Below are 16,170 nucleotides of genomic sequence, written 5' to 3'. Positions count from 1 at the left end.
ACACGTGTACACTCACGCACAGACACACTCATACACGCACACACATGCACACACACCCGTGTACACTCACACACATTCATGCACATACCCATACACGCACGCACATGCACACCCACACACACACTCACACACGTGTACACTCACGCACAGACACACTCATCCATGCTCACCCACACGCATGCACACACACCCGTGTACACTCACGCACATTCATGCACATACCCATACACACACGCACATGCACACACACGTGTACACTCACACACATTCATGCACAGACACTCATACACGCACGCACATGCACACCCACACACACACTCACACACGTGTACACTCACGCACAGACACACTCATACACGCACACACATGCACACACACCCGTGTACACTCACACACATTCATGCACATACCCATACACGCACGCACATGCACACCCACACACACACTCACACACGTGTACACTCACGCACAGACACACTCATCCATGCTCACCCACACGCATGCACACACACCCGTGTACACTCACGCACATTCATGCACATACCCATACACGCACGCACATGCACACCCACACACATGCACACACACACACGTGTACACTCACGCACAGACACACACTCATACACGCACACACATGCACACCCACACACACACTCACACACGTGTACACTCACGCACAGACACACTCATCCATGCTCACCCACACACATGCACACACGTGTACACTCACACATTCATGCAGACACACACATTCATACATGCTCATCCACACACACGCACACACACACGTGTACACATGCACATTCACACACAGGCACACACCCATACACACATGCACACGCACACACACATGTACACTCACGCACAGACACACTCACACTCATACATGCACACACTCACCCCCCCACTGACACACACTTCCCCTTCATCCAGCAGTGGCACAACCTGGATTTCCTTCTCCCAGCCTGGACCAGCCTCAAGGACCCTCTGCCTTCCTTCAAGGCCCCCTGCCTGCCCTTCCCACCCCGCCCCCCCAGCACAGCCCCAGGCTGCTCACACTGAGGAGCCTCCCAGTGCCTTCAAACTGCAGACCTTTTCCCACTGGAATGCTCGCAGGTGACACTTTCCCAGTTTTTTTTGTACCAGGACACACAAATCAGGGCCCACCACACATTAGAGGGAAACAGGCGTTGTTACTGGCAGGACCAGTGGGATGTTGGATTTGACCAAGGGGAGCCGCATGCAGGCTCGAGCCAGCAACATCCTCAGGGCCTGGGTGGCAGGAGGGGTGGGCACTAGGCCACCGGGAAGAAAGCCCCCCAACCTGAGACCCCCCCAAGTGAAGGGCTGGGGCGCTGCAGATCCCCATTGACCCCCAGCCCCAGGTCACCCCCAGTAAGTAGCAAGCTTCCTTATCAAACTTGGAAACTGAAGATCCAGCTTCTCTGAGCCTTGGTTTGTCAGATTTAGAAATCACAGCCCAAGACACGCGGTTTTAGTGAGACCTTTGGACAGATGAGGCAGTGACCGTGTCCCTGCACCCCTGGACTGGAATCACATCTGACCAGGGTTCCCCAGTTCCTCTGGTACCCTTCCTGCCTACACCCCATTCTCCACAGGGAGATGCCCGTCACCCCTAGCGCTTCCCCCTGCACAGAGCACATGCACAGGCCCCTACACCCCTCCAGGTGTACGCCTCTGCCTGTGCCTGTCGCCTGATGGGACAGGCAGCGGGGAGGGGCAGGGCCCGATCTGTCCGTCCCCACCCGACCCTACCCTCCTGCCCGCCTCCCGCAGGACCGGGAGCAGAAGAAGAAGCTGCGGGTGCATGAGAAGATGACCTACTCGTCCAAGGTGTCTGCCAAGCACACCAGCCTGCGCTGTGAGCTGCAGCTGGAGGACGAGACGGAGGACCAGGAGGAGCGGGCTGAGCAGCTGCGCAGCTTCCACGAGCAGGTTGCCTGGAAGTTCGCCATGACCCGAGGTGCACCCCGTCCCCCAGCTCGCCCCCCCCCGCCCCGTGGTCCCCAGCCCCGGTCCCCAGCCCTGGTCCCCAGTCCCGCCTTCGCCCTTCCTGTACGAGCAGCACTTTTAGAGGGCTTGAGCCATGCGGGGTTGTGGTGCAGTGTGTGTGTGTGTGTGTGTGTGGTGGGGGGGCCCACCACATGCCCGACCTCTGCCTCCCAGGCCACAAAGATCAGTTCCAGATGCACTGCTGACCAGCAGCCTTTGAACCCTGGTGCTGCGTGCAGTCAGAGTGCTGACCTGCACCGTGAGCGCAGGCTTGACTGTTGTCAGATGAGGCGTCTCACTCGGCTCGTCTGTCCTGGGCAAGTCAGCGTGTCCTGCTGCTGCCTCTTCTGCTGATAACTAGCCTCGTGGGTCCTGGGATTCAGGTCTTCACTCACTGCATGTAGTGAGAGGGAGCTGTGTGTGTGAGCTGTTGTTATTTTCATCACCTGGTAAGAAGTCTGAAGGGCTTCCCTGGTGGCTCAGATGGTATAGAATTTGCCTGCAACAGAGGAGACCCCGGTTTGATTCCTGGGTTGGAAAGATCCCCTGGAGGAAGGCATGCAACCCACTCCAGTAGTTTTGCCTGGAGCATCCTGTGGACAGACAAGCCTGGTGGGTGGGCTACAGTCCATGGGGTCACAAACAGTCGGACACGACTGAGGGACAAAACAAGGAAGTCTAGAGTACTAAACATATGCATCAGTGTTCTACCAATGAACTATAAACCAATAAGCTTAAAGAACCAGTTGAGGTCAGGGTCCTGGACCCCTTGGACTACAGGGGCCCTGAATGTGAACATGGAGAGACCCCAGCCTCCGCCCCTGACACCGAGGCTTGTTATGTCAAGTGTGGAGCTCTGCCTGTGTCTTATCTCTGCCTCCACCGCCTGTTATTGCTAAGACCCGGGAGCCACAGGGGGCATCTAAGTGGGCAAGACTGGACCCAGCAGGTCTGACTTCCTTGAGGAGCTCAGGACGGCCAGGCCAGGCGTCTCGACTTAAGTCAGGCCTCCTGGACCACAGCACGTCCTTCTGGAAAGGAGCGGGTTTGAAGGTCAAGGCCAAGAGCCCACACTTGCATCCACAGCGGGGGCGCCCCAGCCCGTGCTCTCAGAAAGGCCGAGAAAGAGGCCCCATGGGCCTTGACCCCAACTGCGATGCCTCGCTGCTCATGCTCCAGAAGGCGGCCCTGATGCCCACCCCAGCTTCCTCCCACCCGGCTGAACCCTGCCAGGATGGACTTAGCCTCTGGAGGCTTGCGCGTGTGCTCAGATGCTCGGTTGTGTCCGACTCTTTGTGACCCCATGGACTGTGGCCCACCAGGGTCCTCTGTTCATGGGATTTCCCAGCAAGAACACTGGAGTGGGGTGCCATTTCCTTCTTCAGGGGATCTTCCCGACCCAGGGATTGAACCTGTGTCTCTTGCATCTCCTGCCTTGGCAGGTGGAGTCTTTACCACTAATGCCACCTGGGAAGCTTTGCTGGAGGCTTAGGGTGCCCCAACTAGAGATCTTGCTGCCTTGTTTTCTCTCTCACCACCCCCTCCTGTTACTGTCCTGGCCAATAGACCTTTCATCATGACATCCAGCCAGGTGAAACTTCCAGGATGGGCTGTCCAGAGCCTCATTCTAGGGAGAAGGGTGCTACAAGCAAGAGCAACTCAAGTCAGACTCAAGGAAGGACTTCCCACCTGGCCAGACTCCAGCCATGGAGATGCTCTGTATCTGCACAGCCTGGAGGCGGAGCTCGCTCCGTCGTGGTCCCTGTTGTGACCCAGGCCTCAGGACCGCCTGGCTCGCGGGTCCCCGGCCACTGCCTGGGGGGGTTGCTCCCACTGCCTGCGCACCCCCAGATGCCTCATGCCTTTCACTGCAGAAAAGAAGCTGGAGCCCAACGACATCAACAGATACGAGGACCGGAACCGGCAGATGCTTCTCATCCAGGTAGGCCGGCTCCCCCGTGGGCCCTGCGCCCTGTCCCCGTGGGGCCCGCATGATGCCACTCCTGCCCTCAGTACGCCCTGCATATGAAGCGGAGCGAGATCCAGCGACTAGAGAGGCTGGCGGCCCAGGAGGAAGCTGAGCTGGAGCGGGCAGAGACGTTCCTGGAGAAGGATGCGGCCCTGTTTGACGAGTTTCTCAGGGAGAAGGACCGCAGCTCTGTGCAGGCGCTGAGAACATGAGCCCCCCGCTCAGGCCTGGCCCAGGCCTGCATGCCCACCACTCCCCCAGCCCGCCTGCAGCGGCCATGGACGGACCCCGGCCCTCAGTTCAGGCCCCTGTTTGGCAGCTCCCCTGCTTGCGGCCCCGACCGAAGGCAGTGTGGACACTCCCCTGAGCCCCTTCCCCTCCGACCCCTCCCTCAGGGCTGACAAGGAGTCCAAAGCCAAGATGGAGAAGATCCTGGAGATTCCTGAGCTGACCACCCAGATCATGAACATCAAGAGGTGAGTTCAGGGGGCGCACTGGCCCCGCCGTGTCTCCCAGAGCCCAGGGAGCTCCGCGCAGCATACCGGTCTGCACCCCGATCATGTCCGGGAGCCCAGGCCCTGCGGGTGACCGAGGCCAGGACACGGGGCAGGGCTCACCCCAAGGCCTTTCTGCCCCGGGAGTGGGCGGTGACCTGGGGACTGAGCTGTGCTGCCCCGCAGGCCGGCCCTCTCGCCTGCGTGCAGGGTCCGGGTTCCTCCCCTCCGAGGGGCCCAGGGATGGAGCCTGACCTCGCCTGTCCCCTCCCGGGTGCAGCGGAATCTCCAACTTTGAGGACGCGCTGCAGCAGCACAAGGTCCACAAGGACTTCCTGTGCGAGCCGGAAGTGTTGCCCGGGAGCGGCTGGAGGAGCGGGAGAAGGAGCCGGAAGTGCCGCCCCGGAGCGGGAGGAGGAGCAGGAGGAGCAGGAGGAGGAGCGCTCGGCTCTGACACAGGCCGCGGAGGCGGTGGAGGCCTTCGAGAGCCTGCTGCTGTCCTCAGTGGGGGACAAAGGTAGCAGGGAGGGGCGGGTGCACCCGTGTCCACTGGCCCGGCCTCTCCATCTCCCAGAGCCTCCCCCCAGGCCTCTCCATCCCCCAGAGCCCCCCACCTCCAGGCCTCTCCATCCCTCAGAGCCCCCCAGGCCTCTCCATCTCCCAGAGCCCCACACCCCTCCAGGCCTCTCCATCTCCTCAGAACCCCCCCCAGGCCTCTCCATCCCCCAGAGCCCCCCACCTCCAGGCCTCTCCATCCCCCCAGAACCCCCCCAGGCCTCTCCATCCCCTAGAGCCCCCCAGGCCTCTCCATCTCCCAGAGCCTCCCCCCCAGGCCTCTCCATCCCTCAGAGCCCCCCCAGGCCTCCCCATCCCCCAGAGCCCCACACCTCCAGTTCTCTCCATCCCCCAGAGCCCCCCAGGCCTCCCCATCCCCCAGAGTACCCACCCCCGGGTCAGGTCTCCCCATCCCCCAGAGCCCCCCCAACCCCCACTGCTCAGCCCACACACTCTAGGAGGTCGTTGGCCAGCTCTCCGAGCAGCCCTGCCGCTTGGGGAGACCACGGGCAAGTGCCTGGGACCCTGAGCCTCTCCTGGCTTCCCACAGGACTGGAGACAAGGGGAAGCTGAGCTCCAGAGGTATGTGGCGGCCCCCGGCTGGAGGGGCCCCACTCTGGGCTGTGGGGATGGGCAGGTGGACAGCCCCCCTCTGCTTCCACCAGAGGGGCAGAGCTCCAAGAAGCCTGCCAAGCTCCTGCAAGTGATGCGGCTGTGCCAGGCACTGTCCATGACCGTCAGCCAGCAGCAGGGCACCCTGCCCAGCGTGCCCAGTGGGTGGAGTCCAAAAGGTGAGTGGGCATGGAGAGGGGGTGATGGAGAAGACTGGCCTGCTGGGGAGCGGCCCCCAGTGGCGCCAGCTCAGAGTGCCTGGAACAGGGAAGAGGCTGAGGAAGGGCCATGTCCAGCCTGGAGGGTCTAGAGTTAAACATAAGCCTGAAAATCGAGGTGTTTCCTGAGCAGACACTTACATTCGTGTGATTTGGTGAACTTGAGCTTGGGGTGGCCCACGTGGGTGCTGCTGGGACAGTCAAAGGTGCATGGCGGAGGCAGCCGGGGGGGTACTTGGGAGAGGACCCACCTGCCCGGACCCTCAGAGTCCAGAGTGCTGGCCAGGGGGCTGGCAGAGCCCCTGAACCTTGAAAGGGAAGCAGGAGGTGTCTGGATTTTCATATAAAATATCCCAAACTTTAATTATGACAGTTATTTTCAAGTCTTATGCAAAACACGATAAGGAACAAACCAACCGACCAGATCCAGTTCTGGTGACTCACCCCGTAACCCCTGCAAGACCCCCTCGGGGACCACCGAGCCGCCCTGGGACCTGTCCTGAATGTCTTCCTGTGATTCCCTGACACCTACCCCCCCAACACACACACACGCCGTGATGACTGACCGCAGGACACGCCTGCCCCACCGCCGCCTCCGGGGCCCCCTGCCCCTCCAGCACAGTCACCGTACACCCCAGCCTCTCTGGGCGGGCTCTCCACAAGGTGCAGAGGGGCGGGGGCGCCTGGCAGCCAGGCAGGGCTGCACCCTGGCCTTGCCTCAAGTCCCCGCCCTGGGGTCCGGGGCTGCAGAGGCCAGGAAGTTTCGGCAGGGTGCCGACACAATCAGACCTGGGTCTTGTACCTTTTTCTCTGATTTTGTGGTGCACGTGGCGGATCACCAAGCACACAGGCCAGGCACGTGCAGAGGTTAGCTCTGGTCCCCATAACCCCTCCGCGCCGGGCTGTGGTCTCCAGCTCCAGGATCGGATGTGCGTGTCTCCTCTGGCGAGGTGCCCTCAGCCTTGGAGCTCCTGGCAGCAGGGAAAGTCCCTGGAAGCAGAGGTCGGGGACCTCTGCCTGCCAGCCCTGTGACCACGGCCACCGTGCACATCTGGGCAGGTCGCGGGCCGCACAAGGCACTTGGCTGGGAGGGCGAGTCGGAGCTAGAGTCCAGCCTGGCCCCAGGCTGTGTCCTCTTGAAAGGAAGAGCCTCAGAAGGGCGCCTTCCAGGTCAAGAGTGACCTTGGGCAGGTGACTGGCTTTCTGACGGCAGGGCTCTCGTGTGCCGATTCGGTGGCATCTGTGTGCGTGGGGCCCCCTGGTGGCTCAGACGGTAAATCCGCCCGCCAGTGCAGGAGATGCAGGTTCAGCGCCTGTTCTGGGAAGATCCCCTGGAGGAGGAAACGGCGACCCACTGCAGTATTCTTGCCTGAGAAATCCCACGGACAGAGGAGCCTGGTGGGCTCTAGTCCACGGGGTCGCAGAGTAAAGTCAGTGTGCACACAGGCTGAGGCACAGGCCTGGTGGTGTCCTCGCCGTCGGCGGGGCCCTGTGACGCCAGCTCTGCGCTTCAGGAAGGTTGAGCTGGGGTCTCGAAGATCTCGGCCTAGCCTCCTGCAGCTGCAAGCCAGCCTCACCAGCTCCTTGCCTGAGAAATCCCACGGACAGAGGAGCCTGGTGGGCTCTAGTCCACGGGGTCGCAGAGTCGGACAATAAAGTCAGCGTGCACACAGGCTGAGGCACAGCCCTGGCGGTGTCCTCGCCGTCGGCGGGGCCCTGTGACGCCAGCTCTGTGCTCCAGGAAGGCTGAGCTGGCGCCTCGGAGGTCTCGGCCTAGCCTCCTGCAGCTGCAAGCCGGCCTCACCAGCTCCTTGCCTGAGAAATCCCACGGACAGAGGAGCCTGGTGGGCTCTAGTCCACGGGGTCGCAGAGTAAAGTCAGCGTGCACACAGGCTGAGGGACAGGCCTGGCAGTGTCCTCGCCATCGGCGGGGCCCTGTGACGCCAGCTCTGCGCTCCAGGAAGGCTGAGCTGGAGCCTCGGAGGTCTCGGCCCAGCCTCCTGCAGCTGCAAGCCGGCCTCACCAGCTCCGGGGGTGGCAGAGCCTGCGTGTCCATACAGGGTGCAGGCTGGGAGGGGTGACGGCAGCAGGACTGAGGTTGGCCAGGTCCCCCCAGTGCTTGCAGCCCTCACAGCCTTCCCTGTGGCCACTGGGCCATGCGTGTCCAGCAAGGTCCCTGACGTGTGGTGTGGCACAGCAGCTGTGAGAGGGGCCAGCGATGACACGTGCTAAGGAGGGAGCGGGGCAGGGAAGGCCCAGGTGGGAGGGAAAGAGTGGGGACCAGGGAGGGGCCTGGCAGTGGGAGCCGTGGGTCTGAGGTCGGGTTGGCTCCTGGATCTCAGGAAGGAGCTGCTGGGGCTGGCAGCCTCGAGGCGGGAGCCGCTATTTATTTTAACCAGAGTGAGAGGGACTGACCGGGCGTGGTGTGACCGGGGCCACAGGAGGGGCCAAGAGGAGGCTGGGGCCACGGCCTCGGCTGCCGGGGGGACAGAGGATGGGACGAGGGCTGGTTGGGGAGGTGCCCCAGGCCCCGACCCCGTGTCCCCGCAGGTCCAGCTCCACCCTCCCTGTGGAGGACGACCTCGACAGCGATGATGGGGAGGTGAGTGCCTGCTCCCGCGGGGCTGCGGGGCGGGGCCCGCTGACCTGGGGCCTCACCCGGCTCTGCTCACAGGAGCTGGAGCTATGCTTCACAGACCCGCAGCAGCTCCTCGACGTCTTCACAAAGCTGGAGAAGCAGAACCTGTCCCTGGTCCAGAACACCCAGGAGATGGAGGAGGCCGTGGAGGAGCTGAGCTTCACCCTGAAGAACACCCAAACCCGCATGTAGGTCTCAGGCAGGGCTCCGTGGCCGGGTGGCCCACCCTGCCCTGTCCATGGTGCTGGCCCTGCCGGCTCTGGGGAGAGGCTGTGTCCTCTTGGGCCCGGAGCTGAGGTTCAGAGTAGGTCAGGCGGGTGGAGCCCTGAGGGGCTGACCTCTCCCCACCCTGGAGCAGCCTGCAGTCGGAAGGGGGCATCTCCACGGACACCCCCAAGGTGGTTCTGTAATGATTATCTTACTGGCTCAGCAGTAAAGAATCTGTCTGCAATGCAGGAGCTGCGGGTTCCATCCCTGGGTCGGGAAGATCCCCTGGAGGAGGAAATGGCAACCCACTCCAGTATTCTTACCTGGAGAATCCCATGGACAGAGGAGCCTGGTGGGCTACGGTCCATGTGGTTGTAGAGTCCAACATGACTGAAGCGACTGACCACACGCGCATTTATTTTACTAATGATTATAATGATTGGCACTGTTATTTGTTATTTAATAGTAGTAATATGTAAGAGAGGCGAAAAGCAAAGGAGAAAAGGAAAGATATAAGCATCTGAATGCAGAGTTCCAAAGAATAGCAAGGAGAGATAAGAAAGCCTTCCTCAGTGATCAATGCAAAGAAATAGAGGAAAACAACAGAATAGGAAAAACAAGAGATCTCTTCAAGAAAATTAGAGATTCTAAGGGAACATTTCATGCAAAGATGGGCTCGATAAAGGACAGAAATGGTATGGACCTAACAGAAGCAGAAGATATTAAGAAGAGGTGGCAGGAATACACAGAAGAACTGTACAAAAAAGATCTTCACGACCAAGATAGTCACGATAATGTGATCACTGACCTAGAGCCAGACATCTTGGAATGTGAAGTCAAGTGGGCCTTAGAAAGCATCACTACGAACAAAGCTAGTGGAGGTGATGGAATTCCAGTTGAGCTATTTCAAGTCTTGAAAGATGATGCTGTGAAAGTGCTGCACTCAATATGCCAGCAGATTTGGAAAACTCAGCAGTGGCCACAGGACTGGAAGAGGTCAGTCTTCATTCCAATCCCAAAGAAAGGCAATGCCAAAGAATGCTCAAACTACCGCACAATTGCACTCATCTCACACGCTAGTAAAGTCATGCTCAAAATTCTCCAAGCCAGGCTTCAGCAGTATGTAAACCGTGAACTCCCAGATGTTCATGCAGGTTTTAGAAAAGGCAGAGGCACCAGAGATCAAATTGCCAACATCCGCTGGATCATGGAGAAAGCAAGAGAGTTTCAGAAAAACATCTATTTCTGCTTCATTGACTATGCCAAAGCCTTTGACTGTGTGGATCACAATAAACTGTGGAACATTCTGAAAGAGATGGGAATCCCAGACCACCTGACCTGCCTCTTGAGAAACCTGTATGCAGGTCAGGAAGCAACAGTTAGAACTGGACATGGAACAACAGACTGGTTCCAAATAGGAAAAGGTGTACGTCAAGGTTGTATATTGTCACCTTGCTTATTTAACTTATATGCAGAGTACATCATGAGGAACGCTGGGCTGGAAGAAGCACAAGCTGGAATCAAGATTGCTGGGAGAAATATCAATAACCTCAGATATGCAGATGACACTACCCTTATGGCAGAAAGTGAAGAGGAACTCAAAAGCCTCTTGATGAAAGTGAAAGAGGAGAGTGAAAAGGTTGGCTTGAAACTCAACATTCAGAAAACAAAGATCATGGCATCTAGTCCCATCACTTCATGGGAAATAGATGGAAAAACAGTGGAAACAGTGTCAGACTTTGTTTTTTTGGGCTCCAAAATCACTGCAGATGCTGATTGCAGCCATGAAATTAAAAGACGCTTGCTCCTTGGAAGGAAAGTTATGACCAACCTTGATAGTATATTAAAAAGCAGAGACATTACTTTGCCGACCAAGGTCCGTCTAGTCAAGGCAATGGTTTTTCCCGTGGTCATGTATGGATGTGAGAGTTGGACTGTGAAGAAAGCTGATCGCCGAAGAATCGATGCTTTTGAACTGTGGTGTTGGAGAAGACTCTTGAGAGTCCCTTATACTGCAAGGAGATCCAACCAGTCCATTCTAAAGGAGATCAATCCTGGATGTTCATTGGAGGGACTGATGCTGAAGCTGAAACTCCAATACTTTGGCCACCTCATGAGACGAGTTGACTCACTGGAAAAGACTCTGATGCTGGGAAAGGTTGGGGGCGGGAGGAGAAGGGGACGGCGGAGAATGAGATGGCTGGATGGCATCACCAACTCTGTGGACATGAGTTTGGGTGTACTCAGGGAGTTGGTGATGGACAGGGAGGCCTGGCGTGCTGTGATTCATGGGGTCGCGGAGAGTCGGACACGACTGAGCGACTGAACTGAACTGAACTGAATATGATCCAAGCTACTTGACTCTCCAGCCTTCGTTATGTAGTGTTTCCTGCCCAGCGTTGGCTCAGAGTAAGTCTTCTGGAACAGAAAGGGGCATCAGTTTTATTAGCCTGTTTGGGCAGGGTCTGGCTCCAGGTGAGGCCGCTGGGAGCAGGGGATCACGGCTTTACTCCTGAACCTTGAGTAAGCACCCACTCTGGGTCAGGCCGGGGTCTGGGCCCTTCATAAATAAGGTAAACCCTGCCCCATGAGCTGGCAGCCCAGGGGAGCTGACTTCAAGGGGCGCAGATTTGCCTTGTGGGTAGTAACACATGCTAGGGGTAAAGGGTCCTATGAGGAAGAGGTTGAAGTGGAGGTTGGCGGCAGATGGGAGAGAGCAGGGGAGGCTCCCAGGGAGGGTGTCCTTTCAGCCGTGGACTTCCTGAATGATGGGACACCACAGGGAATCTTGGGGGAAGAGGGAACCGCGTGCAAAGGTCCTGAGGTGGAGCCAGCCCACAGCTCTGACCACTTGTGTGCTCACATCCTGTTGACCAACACCCTGCCTTGGATAATTTCATACCAAGAGTCTCCAGAATAATGCTGAAACACGAGCTCTCAGGAAAGACTGTTTCCTGCCAGTGCAGTAGGTCCAACAGACTTGGGTTCGACCTCTGAGTCGGGAAGAGCCCCTGGAGAAGGGAACAGGTACCCACTCCAGTGTTCTTGCCTGGAGAGTCCCATGGACAGAGCAGCCTTGCACTCTCCAGTCCAAAAGACTGGACTGGGGTCGAAGAGTCGGGTGTGACTGAGCACACACACAGTGGGGAAAAGGCATCTTTTTATCCCAAACACCTAGGAAAGAAATAGAAGAACACAGTTACCCGCCCCCCACACATCTGGTCCATGTAAAAGGGGCATTGGCTGCAGGGTCACTCGTGTCCAGGCACTGGACGTAGAGGAAGCTCTAAGGAGCAGGCTGGACTCTTGGCAGTCATGCACCACTGGGAGATGCGCCGCTGACTCTGCAGAGGACACTCAGGGTTGAGGGGAAGTCCGGCCTCTGTTCTTATCCTGGGTGCCCTGCTTGCCCCCTATAAGGGCCCAGGCCTTGAGGGAGGGTGTGTGTGAGCTGCAGGTGGTCCACCTGGCCACCCGCCTCTGAAAGCCTGGGAGGGCTGGCTGGACCATCTCTGCCCCCTTCGCACTCAGGCTCCTGGCCTCAGCCCCACAGCCATGGGGCTGCATCCTGGAGGGCTGCCAGGGGGCGGAGGCACCCGTGCTCATGACAGAGGGCCAAGGAGCCGCTCCCGTGGCACTTTGCCTAAACACATGAAAATGTCGGTGGTTCTGCTCACCTGGGCAGAGCCTCAGAACCACCGTAGGGAAAGGGGCACCTCTAGACCCCACAGGCACAGCTGGCTGAGCGACTAGTGTCCTGCTCACTCTGGTCAGGACTGGCATGCCGCTGCCCACAGTGGCCAGACCCATGCCAACTATAAGAGCCAGGGTTTCTGCTCCAGAAACCCCAGCAGACAATGCATGTCTGCCATGACAGACTTAAGAAAAAATTAGTATGTTTCATATAAAAGGTGATTGTTGCAATCCTATTCCTAGTGAAAATGAAAGTCACTCAGTCGTGTCCGACTCTTTGCAACCCCATAGACCCTATGGAATTCTCTAGGCCAGAATACTGGAGAGGGTAGCCTTTCCCTTCTCCAGGGGATCTTCCCAACCCAGGGATCGAACCCAGGTCTCCTACATTGCAGGCGGACTCTTTACCAGCTTAGCCACCAGGGAAGCCCCTAAGAGGATTAAAAACTTGGGCTCGGAAAACCCTGTCCAGTGAACGTCCACAGCAGCATTGTTCCCAAGAGATTAAAGGTAGAAACTGCCTAATGTCCACTGAAGAATGACTCTGGCAAAGCCTGATCTCCCACGTGGTGGACCACAGTGGTCGTAAGAAGAAATGAGGCTCTGACCAGGCACGTTACAGGAGAGACAGACCTGAAAACAGTGCTGGGTGAAAGAGGCAGACACAAAGGGACAGATGCCATGGGGCTCCGTGTTTATGTCCAGGAGAGACGGAGTGGAGGGGGTGGGCGAGAGTGACCGGGGGCTTCTCTCCAGTTAATGACACTGTCCTGAAATTAGATTATGATGGTCACGAAAAAAATTGGACATTTCGAAAGAATTTTATGGTGAATTCTATACCTCAATAAGGCAGGTTTGGGTTTTCCCTTTTTTTTTTTTTTTGCATGGATTGTTAAAGATGTTAGATTTCCCCTGCGTCTCACCAGGGCCTCTGAGGCTGGGGCTCTTGGCCCTCAGCTTGCGGCAGGGCCAGCAGGCTCAGAGGTGCTGCTGCCCTTCAGGGACCGGGAGGTGAACCAGCTGAAGCAGTGGATCGCCACGCTGATGACGTCCATTGCCAAGGAGGAGGAGATGGCCGCGGAGCTGGAGCTCAAAGCCCGCGTCTTCCATTTTGGTGAGTTCAAGGGTGATCAGGAGGTAAGGACCCCGGATGGGCAGATGGCAGCGGTGGGCACGTGGCCATAGCCCCAGTGGAGGGTGGAGTCATCCCCGCCTGAGGGGCCTAGACCGCGGGAGAGCCAGCCCAGAGGCACGTGGTTCTCCGGGGCTGCCGTGGTCCTTGCCACTCGCCAGGCTCTGGGCTTGACCCACGGGCACCACTGGACATGGCCCTTGGCCCCAAATCAGAACCAGCCATGTGTTCACGCCCCATGAATGGGCAGCTCGGCAACACCCCTCCTCCATCCCTCCTTCCTTCCATGAAATCATCTGCGTCTTAAACACTCAGTGCGTCTGGAAGTGACACTGCAGGGAGGCAGGCAGGCACGTCCCCAGCCAGGCCGGGAGGGTGAGAGGACTCAGCACGGAGCCCAGGGGCCCAGGGCCTGCACCCAGCTTCCTAGTTCATTCGATTGCTGTTGAGAGCCTCCTGCCTTCCGGGCCAAGTGCCTGGAGTCCCGAGAGCGGGCCGGGCATCTACCCCCAGACTACCGGGCACCAGCTGTGCCGTGTGCCCCCTGTCCCCTGCCCGCCCCTCTTGGCCACCCCAGGGGACAGGGGTGTTGTATCTTCTGAACATCAGAACAGGCTGAGAGAGGGGGGTCGTCTAGCCCAGCACTACAGAAAGCAGGCCACAGAATGTGGTCCTGGGGGGAGCTGAGGGCAAGGCAGGGGCAGAGTAGGTCACGGGGCCTCAGTGGGCACCCCCTGTCCAGGCAGGAGCCCCAGTAGGCACTGGGACCCGGGATCTGGCTGACCACAGAGGCCCAGGGTGCGGCCCTCTGCCCAAGAGAAGCCCAAGTGTCCAGCTCTGTGCCCCCTGACTTCCCGAGCACCCCCTGCTGGCTCGGCAGAGCCCCGGGAGGTCAGCCGGCTGAGGCATGGGGGCAGCCCGGGCCTGCACGGCCCCACTGGAGGGAGGCCTGCCCACCTCACAGGACAAGCTGCTGGAGAGTCTGAACTGCAAGGTGCTGGACGTCTACCAGCACTGCGTGGGTGGCCAGCAGGAGTCCAGCCTGGGCACCGTGCAGATGCTGGCCACCATCGAGCACCAGCTGGACGAACTGCTTGAGAACCTGGAGCACGTGCCCCCAGCCTGCATCGAGCAGGCCGAGAAAGCCAAGGAGAAGGAGAGGCGCCTCTAGTGCGTGGGGGGGCCCTGCACATCCCCACCAGCTCTGGACTGGCCCTGAGGACAGGGGCACGCCCTGGGGCTCCCCGCTGGGAGGGGGTGTCTGGCTCACACCCCACAGGCTCGGCCCAGTGGGAAAGTTCCCTCCATTGGGAGAGGCATGTGGTGGCCTTAGGGACCCCGGGAGCAAACTGAGGGGCAAACCCCCACCTCCCGCACCCAGCCACCGAGGAGAAGGGACAGTGAGAGGCACTTTGCGGGCAAAGAACTGCACTGCCCGAGCCCGGGGCTGGAAAGGGCCGGCCTGAGAGCTGCCGAAGGGCAGTCAACGAAGGGTGTGCCCTGTGGGCCCGATGGGGTGCAGGCCAGTTCCCGGCCACCTGGGTCATTCGGTCCCAGCAGAGTCCTGAGGCACGGCCATCTGCGATCAGCCATGTCTTTCCCACACACAAGGGCTCTCCCCCTGGGTCCCCAGACCCTGCTCAGGCAGGCACTGGACAAGGTTTGGTGGCCTCAAGTACAGACAGGAGGACTCGGGACTGCTGACCTTGCTGGGGCCTGGGCTTTCAAGGTGGCGATGCATCAGTGACCAGGGAGGGGAAGCCAGGAACCTGGGCCTTCCGGGGGATAGATGAGCCTCGAGCCAGGCCCTCCCAAGCAACCAGGGCCAGAGCCAGCAAGGAGGTGGGGCAGAGCGGCGCCTAGGCCTGAGGCTGCGTGGGGAGGAGCTGGCGGCCTTCTCCGGGCCTCTGGTCGGTAACCTTGCCCTTCCTGCACCCAGACTCTGGGAAGAGAAGGCGAAGCTGCAGAAACAGCTGCAGGAGGAGCGACTGCTGCGCGCACAGGCGCGAGCCCAGGCCAACGTCAAGAAGAAGGTAAGCGAGGCCCCGAGGAGGCGTGGCCCGGGGCGGGGCGGTGTCAAGGGGGCGTGGCGGTGTCGAGGGGGCGTGGCCAGGAGGGCTAGAGGCTGCAGACCCGCCAGGTTTCGCCCACTTTTGTAGACACACTTGCTGGGGTCCTGTGGGGAGACGAGTCACCAGAGCAATGTCAGGGTGGAGCCAGGGTCCCCATCTCAGGCCTGCTCCCCGCCACCTGCCACTGAGGACCTACTTCCTCTGGGCAACCTCCCAACCCTCCCTAGGAGCACTGGTGCCCACAGCTCAGTGCCTCCCTGGGGTCCCACCTACATTCCAGCCAGACCCCAGGCCAAGGCCATCACCCCTCACTGAGGGTCCCCCAGCCACTGCGTCCCCCACCCACAGCGTACGGGCCGGAGTAGCCACTGGCCTGCTGGACTTGTGGTCCCTGAAGAGTCCCGATCCTGACCCTGACCCGAGGACCAGTGTGGACCCCACGGAGTCTCTCCTGATCCTCATGGCGAGAGAGATGTCCCTTTAGCCTGGCGTCTCCCGAGTTTCCGGGTGCCTCCTTCCTGCCCTGCCCCCACTCACCCAGGGCCAGCACCCTGGCGTGCAGGCCAC

General features: G+C 59.5%; 1 protein-coding gene across 1 annotated transcript in view; it reads left to right on the top strand.

Annotated features, from left to right (window-relative positions):
- Positions 1-16,170, top strand: part of LOC129542614 (cilia- and flagella-associated protein 100-like) — a 29,928-nt gene that overhangs the window by 12,793 nt on the left and 965 nt on the right. Inside the window, 12 exon segments of the mRNA XM_088844636.1 lie at positions 1,798-1,984; positions 3,888-3,955; positions 4,027-4,190; positions 4,378-4,458; positions 4,757-4,826; positions 4,885-5,012; positions 5,677-5,826; positions 8,412-8,463; positions 8,536-8,687; positions 13,401-13,536; positions 14,496-14,701; positions 15,471-15,564. Of these exon segments, the coding sequence (XP_088700762.1) occupies positions 1,798-1,984; positions 3,888-3,955; positions 4,027-4,190; positions 4,378-4,458; positions 4,757-4,826; positions 4,885-5,012; positions 5,677-5,826; positions 8,412-8,463; positions 8,536-8,687; positions 13,401-13,536; positions 14,496-14,701; positions 15,471-15,564 (1,488 nt within the window).

The sequence above is a fragment of the Moschus berezovskii genome, chromosome 16, assembly GCF_049115385.1.
Source record: "Moschus berezovskii isolate FMDL1 chromosome 16, NW_MosBer_1.0, whole genome shotgun sequence".
Classification (NCBI taxonomy): domain Eukaryota; kingdom Metazoa; phylum Chordata; class Mammalia; order Artiodactyla; family Moschidae; genus Moschus; species Moschus berezovskii.
Note: the sequence above shows the minus strand (reverse complement) of the source record. Positions and strands in the feature narration are given on the sequence as shown.